The sequence below is a fragment of the Lissotriton helveticus genome, chromosome 6 (genome assembly GCF_964261635.1).
Source record: "Lissotriton helveticus chromosome 6, aLisHel1.1, whole genome shotgun sequence".
NCBI lineage: Eukaryota > Metazoa > Chordata > Amphibia > Caudata > Salamandridae > Lissotriton > Lissotriton helveticus.
The window spans coordinates 2,099,841,412-2,099,862,975 of NC_136067.1; the positions used below are offsets into that span (position 1 = coordinate 2,099,841,412).

At 44.1% G+C, this 21,564-nt stretch overlaps 1 protein-coding gene across 5 annotated transcripts in view; it reads left to right on the forward strand.

The window, feature by feature from the left end:
- The window catches only part of LOC144764042 (uncharacterized), a 52,345-nt gene extending 31,066 nt beyond the window's left edge, over nucleotides 1-21,279 (forward strand). For all 5 annotated transcript variants that reach the window (XM_078650188.1, XM_078650187.1, XM_078650189.1 and 2 more), the window contains one exon: nucleotides 18,500-21,279. In XM_078650188.1, coding sequence (XP_078506314.1) covers nucleotides 18,917-20,650 — 1,734 coding nt within the window. In that variant the 5' untranslated portion in view covers nucleotides 18,500-18,916 and the 3' untranslated portion in view covers nucleotides 20,651-21,279. The remainder of the gene's footprint in view (nucleotides 1-18,499) is intronic.
- The last annotated feature ends 285 nt before the right edge of the window (nucleotides 21,280-21,564 follow it).

A 21,564-nucleotide genomic window follows, 5' to 3' on the forward strand; every position in this document is an offset into this window, starting at 1 on the left:
TCACACAGTGGGAAAAAAAGACAACACAATGGTTAAAAGATAACACAGGGATACTATAATGCAATTTCAGTAAATCATGTTCCAATTTTGTGATTATATCTATCCAATTGGAAAAGTTGTACAATCCAATGATTTAGTGTATCCCAGTACACAAGGGCATCGACGCGTTTCGGTTTTGGCAAATTAAATTTCCAAGCCAACACCTTCATCAGGATAAAATTTTACGTTCCCACAATATAAGAAACATCTGCAAAGAATATAAAAATATAATATCAAAAACATTGGCACTAATATAATAATGCTAACCAAATATAGCATCATCATCATATAGTCGCTCAATAAGTGAAACATACTAATCTCTATAACACATACATAACACATCTTTAAAAGCAGTTAAGCATGAGCCTTCAACATGAAGAATATATTTTAGGATTCTCAGACATATAGATTGAAATATAATATTTGTGACCATTCTCACTTCTAAATTAAAGATGGTAAACCGGGTTTTGACTATGGTCATACCACACACCAATTTGCAGTATAGAGGGTAAGGTAGGGTCGCCTCATAGGTGTACTTTCTTATCACATTAAACTCTCACCCCTGTGTTGGTGGAAGTTTACCTCATAAAGTTGGTAGCCACAGGCCAGTTTTGGTCCTTCCAATATTTTATCACAAGGTAGGAAGTGATTAAATACACAACCCACTGCTGTCGCCTGTGAGATTTATACATAAGATGAATTAATAATCATAAGCGATTTCTTTTCCTTTTATAAACACAGTTCATTTTTGTATAGATAACGCTCACCCGTGAGGACTTTGTTATATATTCGTCTCTCAGCGCTTAGCTAGATGAGTTTGTTAAATTGAAGACAACTTACCGTCTATCTGGAAATAAATTGCAAAAATAAAAATATCAAATTTGAACACATTGCCAAGTTAAGCAATATATACAAAAGTTATCATCCTAGTCGAGTGAGTGTTGGTTCAACTAGAACTCCACAAAATGCATAGAGGTTTCACTAGAATGTTACGTGGAGTTTCAATGCAATGCTAATGTGCACGAATGACACATTTCCATAAGTTAAATGCAATCTATTTCGGGAAAATTTCCTAGCAAAGACAGTTACTCTAAAACCTTATTAAAGTAGAATACATATAGTGGATTTTCATACGGTCAATATCACTATACTTTAAACCCTTGCAATCCGGTAATTTTCACCTCAAAAACCCTTTAAATAATAAAGGGCGGCTAAACGGCCCATTACATGTCTCTCTAGAAAACGGGCATGCAGTAGACAGGAAGTATACCTTAAAATATTTGGCTCGGCGTTGAGTGGCTAACAGCTCTTTTTCGACGAAGCTTAAAAAGCGAGACCGCCAGCAGTCTACAACATAAGTATGACGATCAGTATATAGAACGCATATATATGCAGTCCGTTTTTTAATTAAATCAGGAGGCGCCTAAGCAACATACCTGCAATCGAGTGGTGTGCCTTCCTACTTGTGGGGTTCTGTTATTCAAAATCGGTATCATAAACTATCAGGTCAAGTAAATACCTAGAGTTCACGCGTACTTTTCTGACAAGCGCGAAGATCCTCTTCCGGGTTGTACGTCAAGCAGAGAGATAGAACTGGAAAACAGACTCGCGAGATCAGTCCGTTTACCGAGGACAACTTATTTTCTATTTCTGTCCTATATTTCGTAAACACCCTATGATTATTAGAATTTATACAATTCTCCTTATGTAAGATTTATGCAAGTTAGATTTCAATTAAATACACCTATAGTGTTGTTACTCCATATTAAGATCGTATTTCGAATTTGGTTTTTATAATTTTAATTTGGCTTTCATGATTCGACTTTAAATTAAAGAATAACATACATAACAAGACCATAGGACCAACATGTAACCCTATGTTATATCTTGCCAAGATATTTAGGTTTAAATCACCTACACGTTATGAGCTTTTGATTCCAACATGGCGCTCAATATTATAGTGGTGATTGTTGTTGTCTATCTACACCAGTATATTAGCCTCATAGTTTTAATGTCCCATAATTTAAGGATTGTTGTATTCAGCTTCTAAGGATTTTTAATATTAGCTGGACATACCTGTAAGTTGATTCATCTTCAGTACATATTTTAACTTCAGTGCATGTTTAACATCACAGGACTATGAAGTTTACAATTGGTTTATAAATCCAGACAATATGCATAGTATTTTTTAAGCATTTGTTCCTATCATAGCATTATTACACAAGTACTGTTACATACGAGGTTAATATATCCATACACAATGTATTTTAACTATAGTACCAGTTCCAATGTAAACTAGAATCTCAAAGAATATTTAGAATAACATTGTTACAAAGTGATGTTATACCAACATGTGGAGTTACATATAAGGGAGATACATTTGAACAGTACAATGGGACTATAGAAGCTTGTTCCAATGATACATAGAATCTCTAGAGCTATTATACCTAAACAATTTATATAGATAGGGAGATAATCATAGTTCCAATGCCCAACATCAGATATTATCATTGGGAAGTTCCTGATGTTTCACTTGGAACCATTGTAGATACACTCCTCACCTGTCGGTATGAAGTGCAATTGGAGCCTTCTATATATAGTGTATTCAATATCATAGAGAGCTCAATCCTATATAGCAATTACAGAATAGGTAGATTTTTTACGGTTTGATTAGACGTTCCCATTCCTCTTTTGAGTTTAATCCTGCTCTGCCAGTATTCAGAAGGGAAACATACCATTGTTCCCGGGCTTTGCGCTTAAGCAGTATATTGCCACCTCGCTTACCTATTTTGATTTTCTCAATAATGAACGACTTGAAATCATTCTCACTGTGGCCCATTTTGAGAAAATGTTCAACGAGGGGTGCAGTTAGCTTTTTCGTTTTAATGGCTGACCTGTGTTCTTGAAAGTGTGTCCTAGCTTCTCTGCAAGTTTCCCCAACATAACAGAGACCGCAAGGGCACTGTAAAAGATATACAATATTTTTACTTTTACAGTTGGTCAGACATTTACTTTTCAATGTTATACCGTTTGTTTTCATCTCATTCACCTGTAGGCATTAATGTGGACATATATTACAAGTTCCACAGCGAAAATTACCAACAACGACACTATTATCAATCGTTCGCTGAGTAATTTTGGGATCTTCGCGGTATGTATTAACTAATAGGTCTCTAAGATTCTTGTTCTTTTTAAAAGCGAATAATGGCTTTTCTACTTTAGTGAGTACTTCATGATTAAGAATGTGCCAATTTTTATTGAACACATTTTTAATTTGATTACTAATTGTTGAAAACTGACTGACAAAAACAATCTTGGTCATTGTTTGTAATGTAATGTGCTATGTGTATGTGTGTTTGACTGCTTATAATTGTTCCAAAGGGGACTTTATTCTGTGACAGATGGTTTCAAGAAGGCCCTTGGTCCTAGTGCGGCGGCATAAGAGCCTGACAGAGAGGTGTGGGACGAGGCATAAGCAGAAGTGCTGATCGATCGGGACCTGACGGTCGAGGCTACCCCTGAGAGACAAGGGGGGTGGCCGAACAAAGTGATTTTGGCCACAGTCAGGACAGCCATCCCCAGGGAAGTTACAACATGAGACTCTGTTATAGTTTTGTTCCAGGTTCTTAGGTTGGATGGAATGTAGTGAGCCGCCAGGCCACTGCAATACTTTGTAGCGCAATCAACTCCCTGGGCCAGGCGCGGACCGGGGAGTATATAATAAAGGGTGACGTCTGCACACTTGGCTGACGGCACGAACGGAGTGCCTGAGTAGACGTTCCTTATTGCAGCTCTGCCGTTAGCAGTTAGGCCTTCCTTGCCCCCAGCCCCCAGAAGTCGGTTGAAGACCCGACCGAATGTCCCAGGGAGTGTCCTGCGATCCCCTTAGGCTATGAGTGCCCTGTAGGGCATCAGAGAGAGGAGTACAGCGAGTGGATCCCTTGTCCCTGCTGTCCCCTGTGAAGAGAAGGTCTGCAGGATGCCCCAGAAGTGACCCTGACAAGGCGTGTCATCGCACTGACATATTTTGCCTGCACTCAGATGCAAGCGGGGCCTGGACACGATGGAGGGAAATCCACCCACTGGTTATAATCGTGGCTACACCCACCTCACCAAACTCTCTTATCTTGGGCAGGTCACAGAATCCCAGCTCCTCGCTTTTCGTTTCTGCCAAAACTGTGCAATAAATGTGCAATCAGTTTTTTCACCTGCAAAGACGGAAAAGGCGGGCCCAATGTTTCACAACAGATCACTAAATAGTTCAAATTTAAAATGTATGAAACAAATTTCAAAATAAGGAAAGTGTTATAACTTGAAAACTTCTTATCTGGACTTGGAGTATGTCTGCGTAGTGCTTCGCTTTCTGATCTTAGAGGCATTCCTGCAGCAGAGTACACTAGTGCTCCATGTCATCAGCAGAGCTGTGAAAAGTGTTGTCCTGCAGCGCTACTAGCCACACTAGAGTGATGACCCCGTGCACCGCAGAATGTGTGCTCGGTTACTTTCCCTTTAAGAATCCTTAGTCGCATCATTGCAGAGAATAGTGGAGGTGGGAAGAAAAAAGCAAGTTCAAGGCAGGAAAAAAAGTTTCCTTGGAGAAGAAATGCAGGGCCTGTCCCTCTGCCTGAATGACGTCCGACGCGCCTTTAATAAAACCCTAAAGAGCTGGGGAAAGGACAGAACTGGGTACCGGGACCTTCCAGGCTGGGATTGCTGTTAACTCTCTTAAGTGGTGTTTTTTTGTTTTTAAAACGTGGGTGCCATTCTGGGTCCAATCAATGTATCTAGCCCCGGCTGACAGGGAGGAGGTGGCTTCTACCCTGCGTCCTAGCAGCACACAGCTTCTGCCAGGTGAGTGAGGGGTGCACAGGAAAGGGGGTGGGGTGTTTGAGGGAGGCTGCTGTCAATGTTCACACAGTGAAGGCAGGTCGGTGCACTTCGGCTTCCAGAAGTGGGTAATCGAGCAGTGCTGGATTAATTGCATTCATGTGTGTATTGATGGGTGAAGTTAGAGGTACTTACATGCCCCCATGCAACTGTCATTCTAGACAGTCTGAAAAGTTAATTACTGCTGAGAGTGCAGCGTGAGGGGAGCACGCCACAACTCTGTGTTCGGCAGATTGGTAATGGAGTTTCCAGAGGCTGCGAAGTGTGTTATTTAAATGGGAAAGTAGGTGTTCTAAATGCTCATTTTTGTGGAAAGGGCACAGGCTGGAGTGAGTTCAGCGAGTGGCTGCGTGAGTCACGACACACGTGGCAGCAGCTGCAGGGACTGCGGAGGGGGGCAGGGGAGGAGAGAGCGGCATGGCTGGCAGCACAGAGTGACATATGCGCCAATGGGCCTCAACACAGTGTCACTTTACCCCTCCTCCCCCACTCCCTCTCTGCTCTGGGCACGGGTGCCCTGGCATGCTGCCTGTTCCGAGCACAGACAGGGAGGCAGGGGCGTGGCTGGCACAGCAGCCAAAGATGCGGACCTGCGAACCTGGAGGGCAGGCATGCTCTGCCACCAGCCCTTACTGGGCACGGAATCCCGTGCCAAATGCCTGTATTGGGTACTGAAGTGTAGGGAAGCGCCAGCTGGGAGCACAGACTCTACAACTATGTCTGCCCAGAGCATGTCCTGACGTGGTCACATCAGCCTCTGGTACCCTGTCCGCCTTCATTACTGCCGTCTTTGGCAGTGCATCCAAAGATTTGGCACTGCTCCATCTGGCACCAAGCGAACCCCGGGCACTGCAGTCTTTGGCACCCAGTCAGGTATGCATAGGCACTGCATCTCTGTCACGCAGCGTAATCCAAGGACGGCGGCCCCAGGGCAGCCTGCACTGGCATCAACATGTCACGTGACCTGCAAGGGCTACTGCTAACGGTCAAAATTGACTGTTCTGGTCACCCTCCCTGGCTAGGGCTTGGCCACTTCTGGCACGCAGCCTACTCAGCAAGATACAGCTAATACACGGCTGGAGCTGAAGATGGCAGCCTCTGGTACTTTCCCTGGTCAGGGCATGACAACATCTGGGGCACAGCCTGCTCAGGGGAGAGTACCTTTAACACCTAGCAAGCCTGACCTGAGCATGGCAGACTCTGGCATCTAGCAATACAAGGACGTGATACTTCTGATACCTCTGGCACATAGCCTGACCGTTTGCCACAAAACATCCACTCCATAGAAAGTCTGCCGGCATTCCGGAAAGCAATTAAAACGCACCTATTCCCTCTTCCCTAATTCCCTCCCATCTTATCCCGCTCAGGCCAGGGTCTGTGGTTTCTCTAGCGCCGGGACGCCTCATTGCTGGGGCAGCTGTTTTGCGCTCTACCAAAACAATAGAATAGAATAGAATAGCAGGACAGCCTCATGGGGATCATTGTCTAGAAAGCGCTCTCTTTGTTATGGATTCGGCCAAACGCGGAAGGTTGGACAAAGAAAAGAAAGGACGTGCCCAGCCCACGCGAGGAAGATGTGTACAATGAAGAGTGAACGCTGCTTTTTGCCTTTCTTATCTTTAGGGGGGGGGCATCTGTTTCTATATAGCATGGCCACGCTAAGGCCATGCTAATTAGAAACAGATGGCCCCTCACTCCCCCTAAAGATAAGAAAGTGCTTTGCGACAGCCGCAAAGCAGACACCCCTGTCCGAATCGGCCGGACGAAAAGGTGAAAGGGCGGCAACAAAAAAAACTCTTTTCCAATGGCAGGCCACCGTTTAGCATAAACAGTGACGCCAGCCAATGAAAATAAGGGGCAGGGCTTCAAGTCCCTTTCTCAAATCTACTCTCTCACTATATGTTTCACCGAGCGTGTAGCGCATGTGCTGCAACGCTAGGTGAGACCTACAAAGGGAGATTATTTCCTTGTTGGAGGAATTGCAGATGTCCTTGGTGGTACATGGGGACTTGCCAAAACGGGGGTCCTTGATACTGGCGCTTGTGTAGCGTGCCCATGTTATGTTACTGGCGCTTGTGTAGTGCGCCCTTGTTATGTTATGTCGCTTGTGTAGTGTGCCCATCTTATGTTACTGGCGCTCGTCTAGCGTGCAATCAAAAAATAGGGGGAGGTAGAGGTTAAGGTTAGGTTCACCCTCATTACTGTACGTATTCAATATCAGGTGAACACACATTAGGTGTGCACCCCATTGTTTCCTATTCACAGGATTGTTTAGGAGTGGTATGCATGGGCTGGCCCTTGTGTGGTCCTGAAGAAAAACTTTAGGGGAAAGCTCGAAACATGTCAACCCAGTAATAGGGACACCATACTCATTACAAGGCTAGGGGTGTTTTTTTTAGTGAAGTCAGGAAGAATGGCGCTCAGACTAATGAGCGTGGTGTCTTCTATGGATCTGAGTAGGTACGGTGCTGTCAAGTCGGGGGATTTACCCTATAAACCCCGGAGTCGTGTGAGTCGAAAGATCCACACTGGAAAATAAGCACAGTCCTGGGCACACGTGGTGAGGATATCACAATGTTAGTGCAAGTTTTTATACGTATTGAAAATGCAGCAGTTGACACCAGTGTAAGTTTGAAAAGTTTTTTTATCACAAGCAACAACTTTATTGAACCAAACAACCTGCCGACACGTGTTTCATCACTAGGATTGGTCCTGTGAGGGATTCAGGGGACACAGAAGGCAACATAGTTGTTGTCCTATACAGGGAACAGGGGGAAAAAAAGGGTCACCCTTAGTGCATCTGAGGAGAATTAAAACACAAAGCGCTTGGTGAAGCGTGACTATTGTGAGTCTGTCGCTCTCATGGGTTTTATGGTGAGTAATTCACATGTCGGTACTTGGGAGGGAAATGGCATTGGGAATGCTTGCATATAAGTAGGAGGTTTAATGAGGAAACTTGTAGCTTGTCAGGAGAACATTTGAGACTCCTGCACCACAGTGTTGTGACACCGAATAGAGCACACAATTATATTTTGTGCACCAAATCGCAGATTCAATGAAACATCTTTTGGAGGTTGAAGGGTGTGGCTGCGTTTGGTGACACAACTTGTTTTTGTAGCTGCTTCTGTCTTGTCCTGACTCCTTTGTTCAGGTCTTCATATGAGAAGTGGGGTTGAAAGTAAGGTTTTGTTGGTGGACTCCTTCCTATCTTGCTGCTTTGTTGACTTGTTGACTTTTGTTGAAGAAACATTAAAGAATAGGTGCTTCAGGGATCTCGTCTGAGGAATGGTACTTTGACCCCCTAGAAGTTTAAGTTTTACATGGGAACTTCAGATGCATTGTTTAAAACATTGTTTAAAAAATTGTGGGAGAGGTGTGGCGCCGCGGCCAGCGCGACTGACGCTGGAATCTGGGGATCAGGGTTCGATCCCTGGCTCCGGCGGCAGGTTAGCCCAGCACCATGCGACTCTGGGCAATAGCTTGCTTAATCTTCCCGACGGCCCCCAGTGCCTAGAGACCCTAACGGGTGATTGTGCGCTATACAAATGTGGATTATTAAAACACAGTTAGCGGCTGATTACGATGACGGTGACCGCACCGCCGACAGCCATGATCTCCGTCCTCTATATAACAATGGCTTGCAGATGGTTGGCTGTTGGAAAGACAGACCACCACACATCTGAAGGGCTCCTTGAGCATGCTGGTGTGGAGGAGGTGGTTTAAGTTTGAAGTTTGAAGTTTATTGAAGTTTATTGGTTTGTATAGCGCTGAATCACCCATGAGGGTATCTCGGCGCTTAGGACGGTGAAGAATCATCATAGACCAGGGGAAGATTTAGAAGAGGTGGGCTTTTAGCATCTTTCTGAATTGGGAAAGATTGAGTCCGGAGCGTAGATGAGATGGTAAATTGTTCCAAAATAGAGGGGCGAGATAGGAGAATGCCTTGCCATGGCTACTTGCCTTTTTGACTCTGGGGATGATGAGCAGATGCTCAGTGCTGGACCTAAGAGTTCGTGATGGGGTGTAGGAAGAGAGCTTGTTATTGAGATACGTAGGACCCTGACCATTGCAGGCTTTATAAATAATACAGCCTATTTTGAATTTCACCCTTTTCCTTATAGGGAGCCAGTGGAGATGGTTCAGGAGGGGTGCCGAGGGTGTTCTCGCTGGGGCGTTCCCAGTGAGTCGGGCAGCAGTATTCTGTACCACCTGAAGTTTATTAATGGCTGGCTGAGAATAGGAGGACATTACAGTAGTCGAGTCTACTGAGTACCAAGGCCTGCATCAGCGTTTTCTTAGTGAAAGAGGGTAAAAGGGGAAAGATCCTTCGCAGGAGACCATTAATGTAGAAGCAAGAGCCTGCCGTGGCGTTGGCGTGTGTGTGATGAGTGAGTTTGTGATCAATCCTGACACCTAAGTTCTTGACCACTTTTTTAGGAGTAGGGGCAGTACCCAGCTCTTCCAGCCACCAGGTAGGTGACCAATAAGTGGCAGCTCCTCCGAACAGCATGATTTCGGATTTGCCCGCATTAAGTTGTAGATATTTGTTACGCATCCAAGCAGCGATGGATTTCATGCCTTCAGAGAACCTAAGTTCGATGACAGGTGTATTTTGATCAAATGTAAGTAGGAGCAGAGTGTCGTCGGTGTATGAAATGGGGGTAAATCCCAAGGATCTCATGAGTCTGGCCAGAGGGGTGACATAAATGTTAAAAAGGGTTGGGCTCAGGCAGGAGCCCTGCGGGACCCCCTTGCTAACCTTGGTAGTAGTGGATTTAAAAGATCCCATGGTGACAGTCTGAGTTCTATCTGTTAAAAAGTCGGTGAGCCACTTCAGAGCCAACCCCGAATACCTATGTCATAGAATCTGTCCAGAAGAATGTGATGGGAGACAGTGTCAAACGCTGCTGACAGGTCAAGCAGCACCAATAGAGCTACCTGACCATTGTCAGCAGCCATGCGAATGTTGTCAGTGACCTCAATGAGGGCGGATTTGGTGCTATGTTTAGCCCGAAACCCAGATTGAGAGACATCCAGAAGTTGGTAGGTCTCCAGATAATCTGACAGGTGTCTATTAATGTGTTTCTCAATAAGCTTGGATTGTAGGGGTAGAAGGGATATGGGTCAGTAATTGCTGAATTCAGTGGTGGGGATCTTGGGGTCCTTGCGTATAGGTTTGATTTGGGCATCTTTCCAAGCAGGGGGCAGTTTATTCTAGCTAAGGGAGCAGTTAAGGATTGAGCAAATGGGGGGCCAGCTGTTCGGCAAATTTGGCAGCAATGCTAGCGGGGATGATATCCATAGGTGAGCCCGATTTCATGGTTGTATTCACGAAAATGGTTGCAGTGCCTGCCAGGCACAACCTCAGGGATTACAGTGTCCCTTTGCGCCCGCCTTTTCATGGCAGTTATCCCGCCATGAAAAGGGAGACCGAAAGGGACATCCGGGACCGTAGCGGGTCCCCCTCCTCCCTCCTGGCCCTCAGCTGTGGGTTTTGGGGGCACGACATATCTCTGCACCATGTGGTGCCTACCACGAAGGGCAGGGAATTGTTAAGTGTTCCCTTTTTGCACTGCGGAGTGTGCTGCAGCCAGCTGCACCCACCGCAATACCCAGAGATCAGAGGCTCTGAGCAGATCTACACAAGGAACAGGAGGTTTACAACCATAATAAACACACATTGGCAAAGTCAAGAAGTCTCAACGTTTAGATGTATAAGCTTTCCCAATGCTGCACAACATCAAGAAAAAAACAAGTATTTGCAAATCAATAGGTCTCGCATTTGTTAGAGTTAGGACTAGTGGCATTGTAAATTTACATATTTTTTACTTATGTGTTTAGTAGTAGATGGATGTGAAATAGCTACGGCCAGATACGTAGCCTGAGGAAGATCTTTAAATGGATCCCACTCTCAGCACGCATGCCCCTAGTCCAAGGACTGGTTATAAACAGGATGGACTACGGGAACGCCCTGTTTTCAGCCATCAACCAGTCACTACTAAACCGACTTCAGGTTCTTCAAAATACTGCTGCGAGGCTAGTATTAGATCTACCCCCTCGCACCCCGTCAGCAGCATGTCTCAGAACATTGCACTGGCTCTCCGTTCAAAAAACGTCTAAAGTTCAAACTCTGCTGCCTGGTTCATAAGGCAGTAAATGGACATGGACCGGCTTACCTGGAAAGGAAACTTAAAGCTCATATCCCAATTAGGACTCTACGCTCCTCCAGTAAAGCCTTTCTCTCCATTCCCAGAGTCCGAACGGTCAGAAACGGGGACAGAGCTTTCAGTAAAACCGCCCCAGAAGCATGGAATTCCCTCCCCACATCTCTGAGAGAAGAGCCAGATCACGCCAGATTCCGGAAACTGCTCAAAACCTGTCTCTTTAATCCCTAGTATTCCGAACCCTTAAACCCCTTGAATCTGCTGAAATCCAAGGATCTTGTCTGCTCCCAGCACTCTGAGACCTTCGGGTGAATTATGCGCTTTACAAGTGAAATAAATGTAAATGTAATGTAAATGATGGCAATTGTACGTTTTACCATTAATCTTAAAGATAGCGTATCCATTGTGTTTCTGGTGTATGGGGCTTACAGGGATACAGTTTAAAGCAATCCAGGATTTCTTTTAGCAAATTAATACTATGCATTTAGTAAGGACACAACGAGAATGCTTTATTACATAAAGGGAAATGCCTTGTATGGACATATTGAATCCAAGAGAATAGGAGTTCCCTGATTATTTTATTTGTGGGTATTTAATAATGTTAAGCAGTATGATGGTGCTAATTTTACTTGGTTTTTAACACCCCGTTGGGTGATGCGATTATCCCTAGGGGCCCACAACGAGCAAAATAAAGAGAACATTCTAAGTTGAAACTAGTGGGTTTGTGCACAGACTAATGAAACATAGTCGGAGGTTGTAATGATAGGATGAGCATGGAGACAGCCTGGGGATGCACTAAGTGCATAGGCATGGGGACACAAAGACACGATGAGCAGAGACACGATGAGCAGAGACACGATGAGCAGGGGCATGATGAGCAGGGGCATGATGAGCAGGGGCACGATGAGCAGGGACACGATGAGCAGAGACACGATGAGCAGAGACACGATGAGCAGAGACACGACGAGCAGAGACACGACGAGCAGAGACACGACGAGCAGAGACACGACGAGCAGAGACACGACGAGCAGAGATACGACGAGCAGAGACACGACGAGCAGAGACACGACGAGCAGGGACACGACGAGCAGGGACACGACGAGCAGGGACACGACGAGCAGAGACACAACGAGCAGAGACACGACGAGCAGGGACACGACGAGCAGAGACAAGACGAGCAGGGACACGACGAGCAGGGACACGACGAGCAGAGACACGATGAGCAGAGACACGATGAGCAGAGACAAGATGAGCAGAGACACGATGAGCAGAGACACGACGAGCAGGGACACGACGAGCAGGGACACGACGAGCAGGGACACGACGAGCAGGGACACGACGAGCAGGGACACGACGAGCAGGGACACGATGAGCAGGGACACGATGAGCAGAGACACGATGAGCAGAGACACGATGAGCAGAGACAAGATGAGCGGGGACACGATGAGCAGGGACACGATGAGCAGAGACACGATGAGCAGAGACACGACGAGCAGAGACACGACGAGCAGAGACACGACGAGCAGAGACACGACGAGCAGAGACACGACGAGCAGAGACACGACGAGCAGGGACACGACGAGCAGGGACACGACGAGCAGGGACACGATGAGCAGGGACACGATGAGCAGGGACACGAGCAGGGACACGATGAACAGGGACACGATGAGCAGAGACACGATGAGCAGAGACACGACGAGCAGAGACACGACGAGCAGAGACACGACGAGCAGAGACACGACGAGCAGAGACACGACGAGCAGAGACACGACGAGCAGAGACACGACGAGCAGAGACACGACGAGCAGAGACACGACGAGCAGGGACACGACGAGCAGAGACACGACGAGCAGAGTCACAATGAGCAGAGACACGACGAGCAGGGACACGATGAGCAGAGACACGACGAGCAGAGACACGACGAGCAGAGACACGACGAGCAGAGTCACAATGAGCAGAGACACGACGAGCAGGGACACGACGAGCAGGTACACGATGAGCAGGTACATGACGAGCAAGGACACGACGAGCAGGGACACGACGAGCAGGGACACGACGAGCAGGGCATTCTCATTGACATGGAGCCATCATGTAAACCTACCTGGTCAGTAAAGACAGGGTGGAGCCATGTTAGGTTTTCACAACATCCAACTGAATCTTATTTACATGTTGTTAATGAAAATGGGAACCAGAATGGGTGTGTAGTCTGGCCCTCGTCAACCTGCGTTGGATGACCCTAATTTATAAACAATGTGAAAGAATTATCACTATGCCTCCACAAGAAGAACAGGCAACTTTTTGATGCTAATAATCATATCCAAAATTAAACTCACTTTTATAACATAATAATGCTCTAGCTAGGAAGGCATGTGTTATTGATATGTATCGAATGACTAGATTGTCCTATTAAAAACACAAGCAATTTGAGAAGATGAGCTGCATGCCAAAAGTGCTGGTTATTCCTTCCTCCTCAAGTGTCATGATTGAAAAGTACCCGACTCCTGGAACTGGGAGGGATTTAAAGTATGACAACTCTACAGAGGGTTCAATTCACAAAGGTGAGTTTTTAACAAACCAGTGAGGTTCAGAGAACGGAGCATATTGCAGAGGTCAAAAGATTTGAACACCAGTGGGGCTGAATAAGACCCTTGTTTCAAAGGCCGTGCACATTTTGTTGGGATACTACTGCATTATAAATAATGTGAAACTGCAGGGTGCAGTATTTATTGGATGTAATATTACCACACTAGAGGTATATTTGGATGTAGGAAGTGGATAACTTATAAATAGCACACCTTTACCACTATTTCGAATTCCTCAGTCTCGGAGCGCTGGCAACGTGTCAATTCAAAGTCTAAAATAGGAATTCAACTGTTTGAGAATAACACTTATTTTACAAAATATAATTACATTCTATGCACATTATACTATACAGATATGTGAGTAAAATCAGCATCTGTTTTCTTTTAGCTAACCATAGTTCACATTAGCCAAATCCACAGAAGTCCGTGCCGTAAAATAAGGATTTCATGAGAATCTTTATGCATGTGGGATATATTTTATTTTAATCCTTAGCACCAAAACAACAAGACTTTTTGGAAAGCACTTGGGATAGTTAAATTGAATACAATTATTAAAAGGAGTATGAAAGCCCGACAATATACTAAGTTAAAGGGTGTGGGATGGAGGCAAATAGTTTGGACTGGCGGTTTAAAGGGGGAGTTTAGGTATTTGTTGAAGAGAAGCAGTTTCAGTTTCTTCTTCAAGTGAGGGAATGACTGATTGTCCCGTAAATCTTGAGGTTGTGAGTTCCAAATTCTCGGGGGTATTTCCGGAGAAACAACATGTGCAAGATTTTGCTCTCTTAAATTTTGGTGGAATCAAGAGTAGACTGTTAGAGCTTCGGAGGGGCTCTTATGGACAGCTTTTGTTAATTTATCTGTGAGGTAAATTGGGTTTTCAGTGTCTAATGCATTGTGGGTTATGCGCACAGTTTTGAATGTAGCTCTTGCTTCTGTTGGTCGCCAGTTATAATTCTTGAGAGCAGGAGTTATGTGGTTGAAGAGAATCTCCCCGGACAGAAGTCTGGCCGCTGCATGGAGTGTGTCTTTCAGGGGTCCAAGGTCTGTTTTTGGGGTGCCCATGATCATTGCTGTAGTCTAACTTTGGGAGGACTAAAGTTTGCTCCAAAGTCTTTAGAGTTTAAGAAGGGATGAAGGGTTTGACTTTTTATGGGTATCTTAACATCCAAGACACACTTTTTGGCCGAGGTGTTTATATGCTCTGTCTTCCTCTGATTTTATTGTATTGTAATTGCATTTATATAGCGCTTACTTCTCCCGACAAGGTGTTGCCGCGCTTTTCGGTGAGTATTGCGCTACTCCGGAACCCAAAAAGGACTAGTGGTAGATTAGTATAGTGAAATTTGAGTTCATTTGACTGGTAGACATGTGACTGTTGGATTGAAAGGGATAATGGGGGATAGAAGGGGAAAGAGACTAGAACATTTATTGGTAGACCATAACAGTAAGAGAAGCTTTGCGATGAGTATAAGTGAGCTAAAGAATGATGATGAATTCAGCCCAGATCTGTGACTGGGGGTGAGTATTTGAAAAGTTTCAGCACTCCGTCCATCATCTCCTTGTGTTTGCTTTGTTTGCCCTAAGTTGGCAGGGTATACCCAGACTTGGGTCCCTTGCTCACTTTGCCACTGGATTCCAGCTAGCCTGGCTGATGAAGGGTGTTACCCAGAAACCGGTCCCAGGATGCTTATTTCCGGTCCAGGAAAGACCTGGCTTGGCAGTTTGGTCTGGACTGCTCCCTTGAGGCACAGGGTCAAGACCTACTAGCATATAGCTGGGTCTGAACTGAGGTGGCAAAGTGAGCTAAGTAATCATGATGGATTCAACTGAGATCCGTGACTGGGGGGCAAGTGTCTGAAAAGTTTCACCGCTCTGTCCATCATCTACTTGTGTTTGAGGTCATTAGATTGGCAACAGTGGTAGTGTTCAACAGTGGTAGTGTTCAACAGTGGTAGTGGTATGGGCTCGCTCTATAGCAATTACAAACATTTTAAAAACTATTGCAGCAACCCCCCTCCAAAAAAACTAAACAAAATAGATTACCTTCTTTATAAAATCTATGTATCCATTAAGAATTGAACGTTTGGGGAGTATTTCTCAGATGTAAATCAGTTCCTCGTGCATTACAATGCAAAACTTCAGAGGAAACCAAGGAATATTCCTGGGTGAAGCCAAAATGCTTTAAACATTTAAAGAAGCATCAACTGTCATACAAACAGCTGCCTTGTTTCACGCTCAATGCCTTGTTCAAACTAAGGGGCTGATTAGGATGCCAGTCCGACTTTCATCCGACCGCCACCCTTTGGTAAATGGGACCGCCCAACAGGGTGTCGGTGGTCCCGTCAGAGGCATTAGGATGTGGCCGCCATGTGGCATATGTGGAAGATGCTCAGATTACCTGTCCAGGTCCTATCCCAGGCTCCCTGATAGTATAAAGTACTCCCTTGTGGCAGTTGCTTATGTTTCCCGCTGTTATTGTGATGCTCTGTGTTGCGTGGTCCATTCACTGGAAAAGGCTCTGTTAGGCCTGACAGTCGTAGGCTGGTCTTTCCCCAACTTTTTACCTGCCTCCCTCCATTTTCTGTGCTCATTGTTGCTGGCTTTAGGACTCTGCATACGTAACCACTGCTAATCAGTGCTAAAGTGTTTGTGCTGTCTCCCCTACACATGATAACATGGGCTCGTACTCACTTGGCATATTTAATTTGCTTATAAGTCCCTAGTAAAGTGCACTACATGTGCCCAGGGTCTGATAATTATTTGCTACTAGTGGTCAGCAGCACTGATTGTGCTACCCACATATTCAGCCTGAAACCATGTCTCAGGCCTGCCACTGCAGTGCCTGTGTGTGTGCAGTTTACTGCCACATCAACTATGCATTTAATACTACTTGCCAAGCCTTCAAATCTCCTTTCTTTACATATAAACTGCCCCTAAAGATGGCCCTTGGTAAACCAAAGGGAGAGTGCTATGTAAGTTAAAGTCGCAACATATACTCTATGTTTTACATGTCCTGGTAGTGACAAAGAGCTAAATTCATTTTTCACTGCTGTCAGGCCGACTTTCATTGGCTAGAACTGTTTCATGTTTCATATTTAATATCTTTGGAATAGTAATGATAAATCCTAGTTACTGGTAAAGTCTGATTTAACATTCCTATTTTAAAAATGCTACTTTTAGAAAGTGGACTTTTCTATGCTTGTACTGCTCTTTGTGCCTTTTACCCTGTCTCTAATACACGTCTGGGCTAGGTGACCGACCCCTTTGTCCATTCCGTCTAGACAGCGACAGGCAGTGCAGGGGTTGGGTGTGATTTAGCACCCATCTGCATCCATCTGTATTCTGATGGGTTTTCCTGGGCAGATGGGAGGAAGGGGCCCACCCTTACACATCACAGGGTAGTGGACTGACCCATACAAATTACTGATAACTCCCTTTGGTATTCTGGAGTGAGTGCTGGGATTGAAAGAGATACTGGTGCACTTCAAAACCACTCTTTGGAGTTTCCCTCATATCAAGGGCATATTTGGAAGTAAGTGCTAAGTCTTTGGCCCCGTCAAATCTGACAGATCTGGATCTACACAGAACCGCTGTCAGAAGAACTGTGGTGCTGCAGAAAAGACTCAAGTGGATTGTTTTTGTGGAAGAACTGCTTTTCTGTGTTTCCCTGTGGAGTGCAGCTCTATGACTGCTGGAAGGATAGCTAGACTCTGCCTTCACTCCAAAGTGTGCTCCAAGGGCTTGTTAGCTTGCCTCCTGTTTCTGAAGTGTCAGAGACACAAACGACTTCCTGCAGTTCTGCTAATGCTGCTGGACTCTCCCTTCTGTAAGTCCTACCCTTATTTGAGGTGCCCCCTCCAAATTTGGAACTCAGAAGTGGTTTCTGCAGCTGAGTCTCTGCCAAATCTGATGTGACTCAGCGCGAAGACCAGCAAAGTCTCTTCCGCTAGATGGCACATGGCCTCCCCGCGCACACTGCACACCAAGCTCCAAGGTATTGTATTCAGTGTGCCCAAATGGGTCCCTGTAGTCTTTCTGCGCTCCATTGTAGTCGGCCTGCACTTTCAATTTGTACCGGTCCCTCTTGATCAACCTGAAGTATCCTTTTTTAGTGTTAACTGCTTTTAATCATTTTATTAGCTTTTATTTCTTCAAAATTCAATATCTTAGCTTCTACTTGATTGATTTTGATGATCGTTTTGGACTTGTCCTACTCAGATAAATGTTCTCTACATTTCTAAACTGAGTCGTTTTGTGATGTATTCACTGTGTTGTTGCATGAGTTATTGCACAAACCCTTTAAACATTGCCTTTTAAGCATGCCTGCTCTGTGCCCAGCTACCAGGGGGTGAGCACAGAATAATTTGGAATTGTGTTGTGACTTACCCTGACCAGGATTGCTGGCCCTACTTGGACATGGTGCATACCTCTGCCAACTAGAGGCCTGGATTCTAACAGGTTTCATCTTGCATTATTTGTTTGGCCGTGTGATAATAGGAACCGTTCCTTGGATAAGAAGGGAGGCATCTAGTTGCTATGAATTTAACATTGTCGTGGGAGAAGATCTCACTCACTGAACACTGAACAATCAACAGCCTCTGGTCTCTTGGTTACTCCTTGAGTCCACACTCCTCAATAGAAGGAGATCACAGAAAGATCGTATGCCCTTACTCTGCCTATTGCATCTTTACATTGAAAGTGTAATCTAGAATTTCTTCAGCACACTTATCTATATGGACACTTGAATGTATCATTAAATGTCAATAGGTTTTTCTGATGGGCTTTGCATTTAAGCTTATTCATTGTTTCTTTTTCTTAATCTAACAGGTGAAATAAATGCAGTAATGAATGACAAAAGTAAAGCTATTAAACATCACTGGTGTGGGGAGTGATGTAAAAACAGTATGCCTCAAAAACTCTTCCCTTGAAGGCTAATGCCTCGCCGAAGTCTTTTTCTACGGCAGAAAACCCAAACTGCCCAATGAGGTCTGTACTTGGCTCTTAGATATCAGCTGATAGACATTGGAGACACAACACACTGGCATACTGAAGCAAGTCTAAGGTGCTCATTACGAATAAAGAGATAACCTGGTATCAGAAAGAACACAAAGGAGAAAAACCAAATGAATTTCTAGAATGTGACAAAATATTTATTAGGCAAAAAAAGAGCAAGTGTGACACTAGAAAATTCATACTGGAGAAATACCAGATCGATGGATTGACTGTGGAAATGTGTTCTTTGCAATGAAAGACCTAATGCAGCATCATAGTGTCCACATAGAGGATAAACCATATAAATGTACAGAATGTAATAAATTGTTCAGATGGAAGGAGAGTCTAAAACGGCATCAAATGATTCACACTGGGGAGAAACCGTATGAATGTACAGAATGTGACAAAGCATTTATAACAAATGAAAAGCTAACACAACATCAGAAAATCCACACTGGGGAGAAACCGTACCAATGTACAGAATGTGACGTGGCATTCATTAGAAAGTCACATCTAATGAAACATCATAAAATCCACACTGGGGAGAAACCATATCAATGTACAGAATGTGACAAAGCATTTATAACAAATGGACAGTTAACACAACATCAGAAAACCCACACTGGGGAGAAACTGTATGCATGTACAGAATGTGACAAGGCATTTATAACAAATGGAAAGCTAAAACGACATCAGAAAATCCACACTGGGAAGAAACCATATAAATGCACAGAATGTGACATGGCATTTATTTTCAGTGGAGACCTAAAAAACCATCAGAAAACCCACACTGGAGAGAGATCATATCAATGTACAGAATGTGACAAAGCATTTATAAGAAATGGAGATCTAAAGCTGCACCAGAAAACCCACACTGGAGAGAGATCATATCAATGTACAGAATGTGACAAATCATTTATAAGAAATAGAGAGTTAAAGCAACATCAGAAAATACACACTGGGGAGAAACCGTACCAATGTTCAGAATGTGACATGGCATATATTAGAAAGTCACATCTAATGAAACATCAGAAAGTCCACACTGGGGAGAAACCATATCAATGTACAGAATGTGACAAAGCATTTATAACAAATGGTGAGCTAACACAACATCAAAAAATCCACACTGGGGAGAAACTGTATGCATGTACAGAATGTGACAAGGCATTTATAACAAATGGAGGGCTAAAACAACATCAGAAAATCCACACTGGGGAGAAACCATATAAATGTACAGAATGTGACATGGCATTTATTTTTAGTGGAGACCTAAAAAACCATCTGAAAACCCACACTGGAGAGAGATCATATCAATGTACCGAATGTGACAAATCATTTATCAGAAATAGTAGGCTAAATCAACATCAGAAAATCCACACTGGGGAGAAACCATACCAATGTACAGAATGTGACATGGCATTCATTAGAAAGTCAAAACTAATGGAACATCAGAGAGTCCACACTGGGGAGAAATCACATCAATGTACAGAATGTGACAAAAAATTCAGAACATATGTACAGCTGAAGCAACATCAAAAAGTCCACACTGGAGAGAGACCATATCAATGTACAGAATGTGACAAAGCTTTTATATCCAATCGAGATCTGAAGCGACATCAAAAAGTCTACACTGGAGAGAGACCATATCAATGTACAGAATGTGACAAAGCATTTATAACAAATGGAGAGCTGAAGCGACATCAAAAAGTCCACACTGGAGAGAGACCATATCAATGTACAGAATGTGAAAAAGCATTTATAGCAAATGGAGAGCTGAAGCGACATGAAAAAGTCCACACTGGAGAGAGACTGTATCAATGTACAGAATGTGACAAAGCATTTATAACAAATGGAGAGCTGAAGCGACATCAAAATATCCACACTGGGGAGAAACCGTATGAACGTACAGAATGTGGCAAGGCATTTATAAAATATAGTCAACTAAAGCAACATCAAAAGGTCCCCACTGGTGGGGAATCCGTATGAATGCACTGAATGTGACAAAGCATTTGTAACAAATGTAGACCTGAAGTGACATTAGAAAATCCACATTGGGGAGAAACCATTCAACTGCACTGAATGTGAGAAGGTGGTTATTATAATGTCATGTTTTATGCATCATCAGATAGTGCACACAAGGGAGAAACCCTATGAATGTACATAATAGTGCATCCGAAATTCCACACTGGTTAGAAACGATAGAGCTGTACTGAATGCGACTTAGCAGTTTACAGAATGTGACAAGGCATTCATCAGAAAGCAAAATTTAATACAAAATCAGAACGTTCACACAGGAGAGAAGATGTATGTATTGAATACCTCAAAGCATTCATAATAAATGGACAACTGAAGCGATGTCTGAAAATTTACATGGCAAAGAATCCTATGTATTTACAGAGTGTAATAAACTCTTCCAAGGAAGAATAAGCTAATGCAGCATCAACAAATCCATACTAGGGAGAAACCCTATTAATAAATAGAATGTGGCAAGGGATCGATTACAAAACGTAATATATCAGAATGTTCACACAGGAGAGACACTTTATAAATGTATGTAATGTGACCATTAATTCATAAATGGAAAGCTAACGCAGCAATAAAAAGTCCACCCTGAAGACTGCACTGTTGTAGCAAGGCATTTGTTAGCAAGGGAGAGTTAAACAACATCCAAGTCCCCACTGGGAAAAATCTATATGAATGTACGGACTCGAATCGATCAATGGGTATTTATAAAGCGCAGCAATTCATCCGTGAGATTCTCAAGCCGCTGGGGGAGGAGTTGCTGTCTGGAGGGGCTCATCAGTTGAACAGCCAGATCTTGAGTTCTTTCCAGATTCACTGATGAGTCAGATCTCCGGTGCAGGGGAAGTTCATTCCAGGTCTTAACAGCCAGGTGGGAG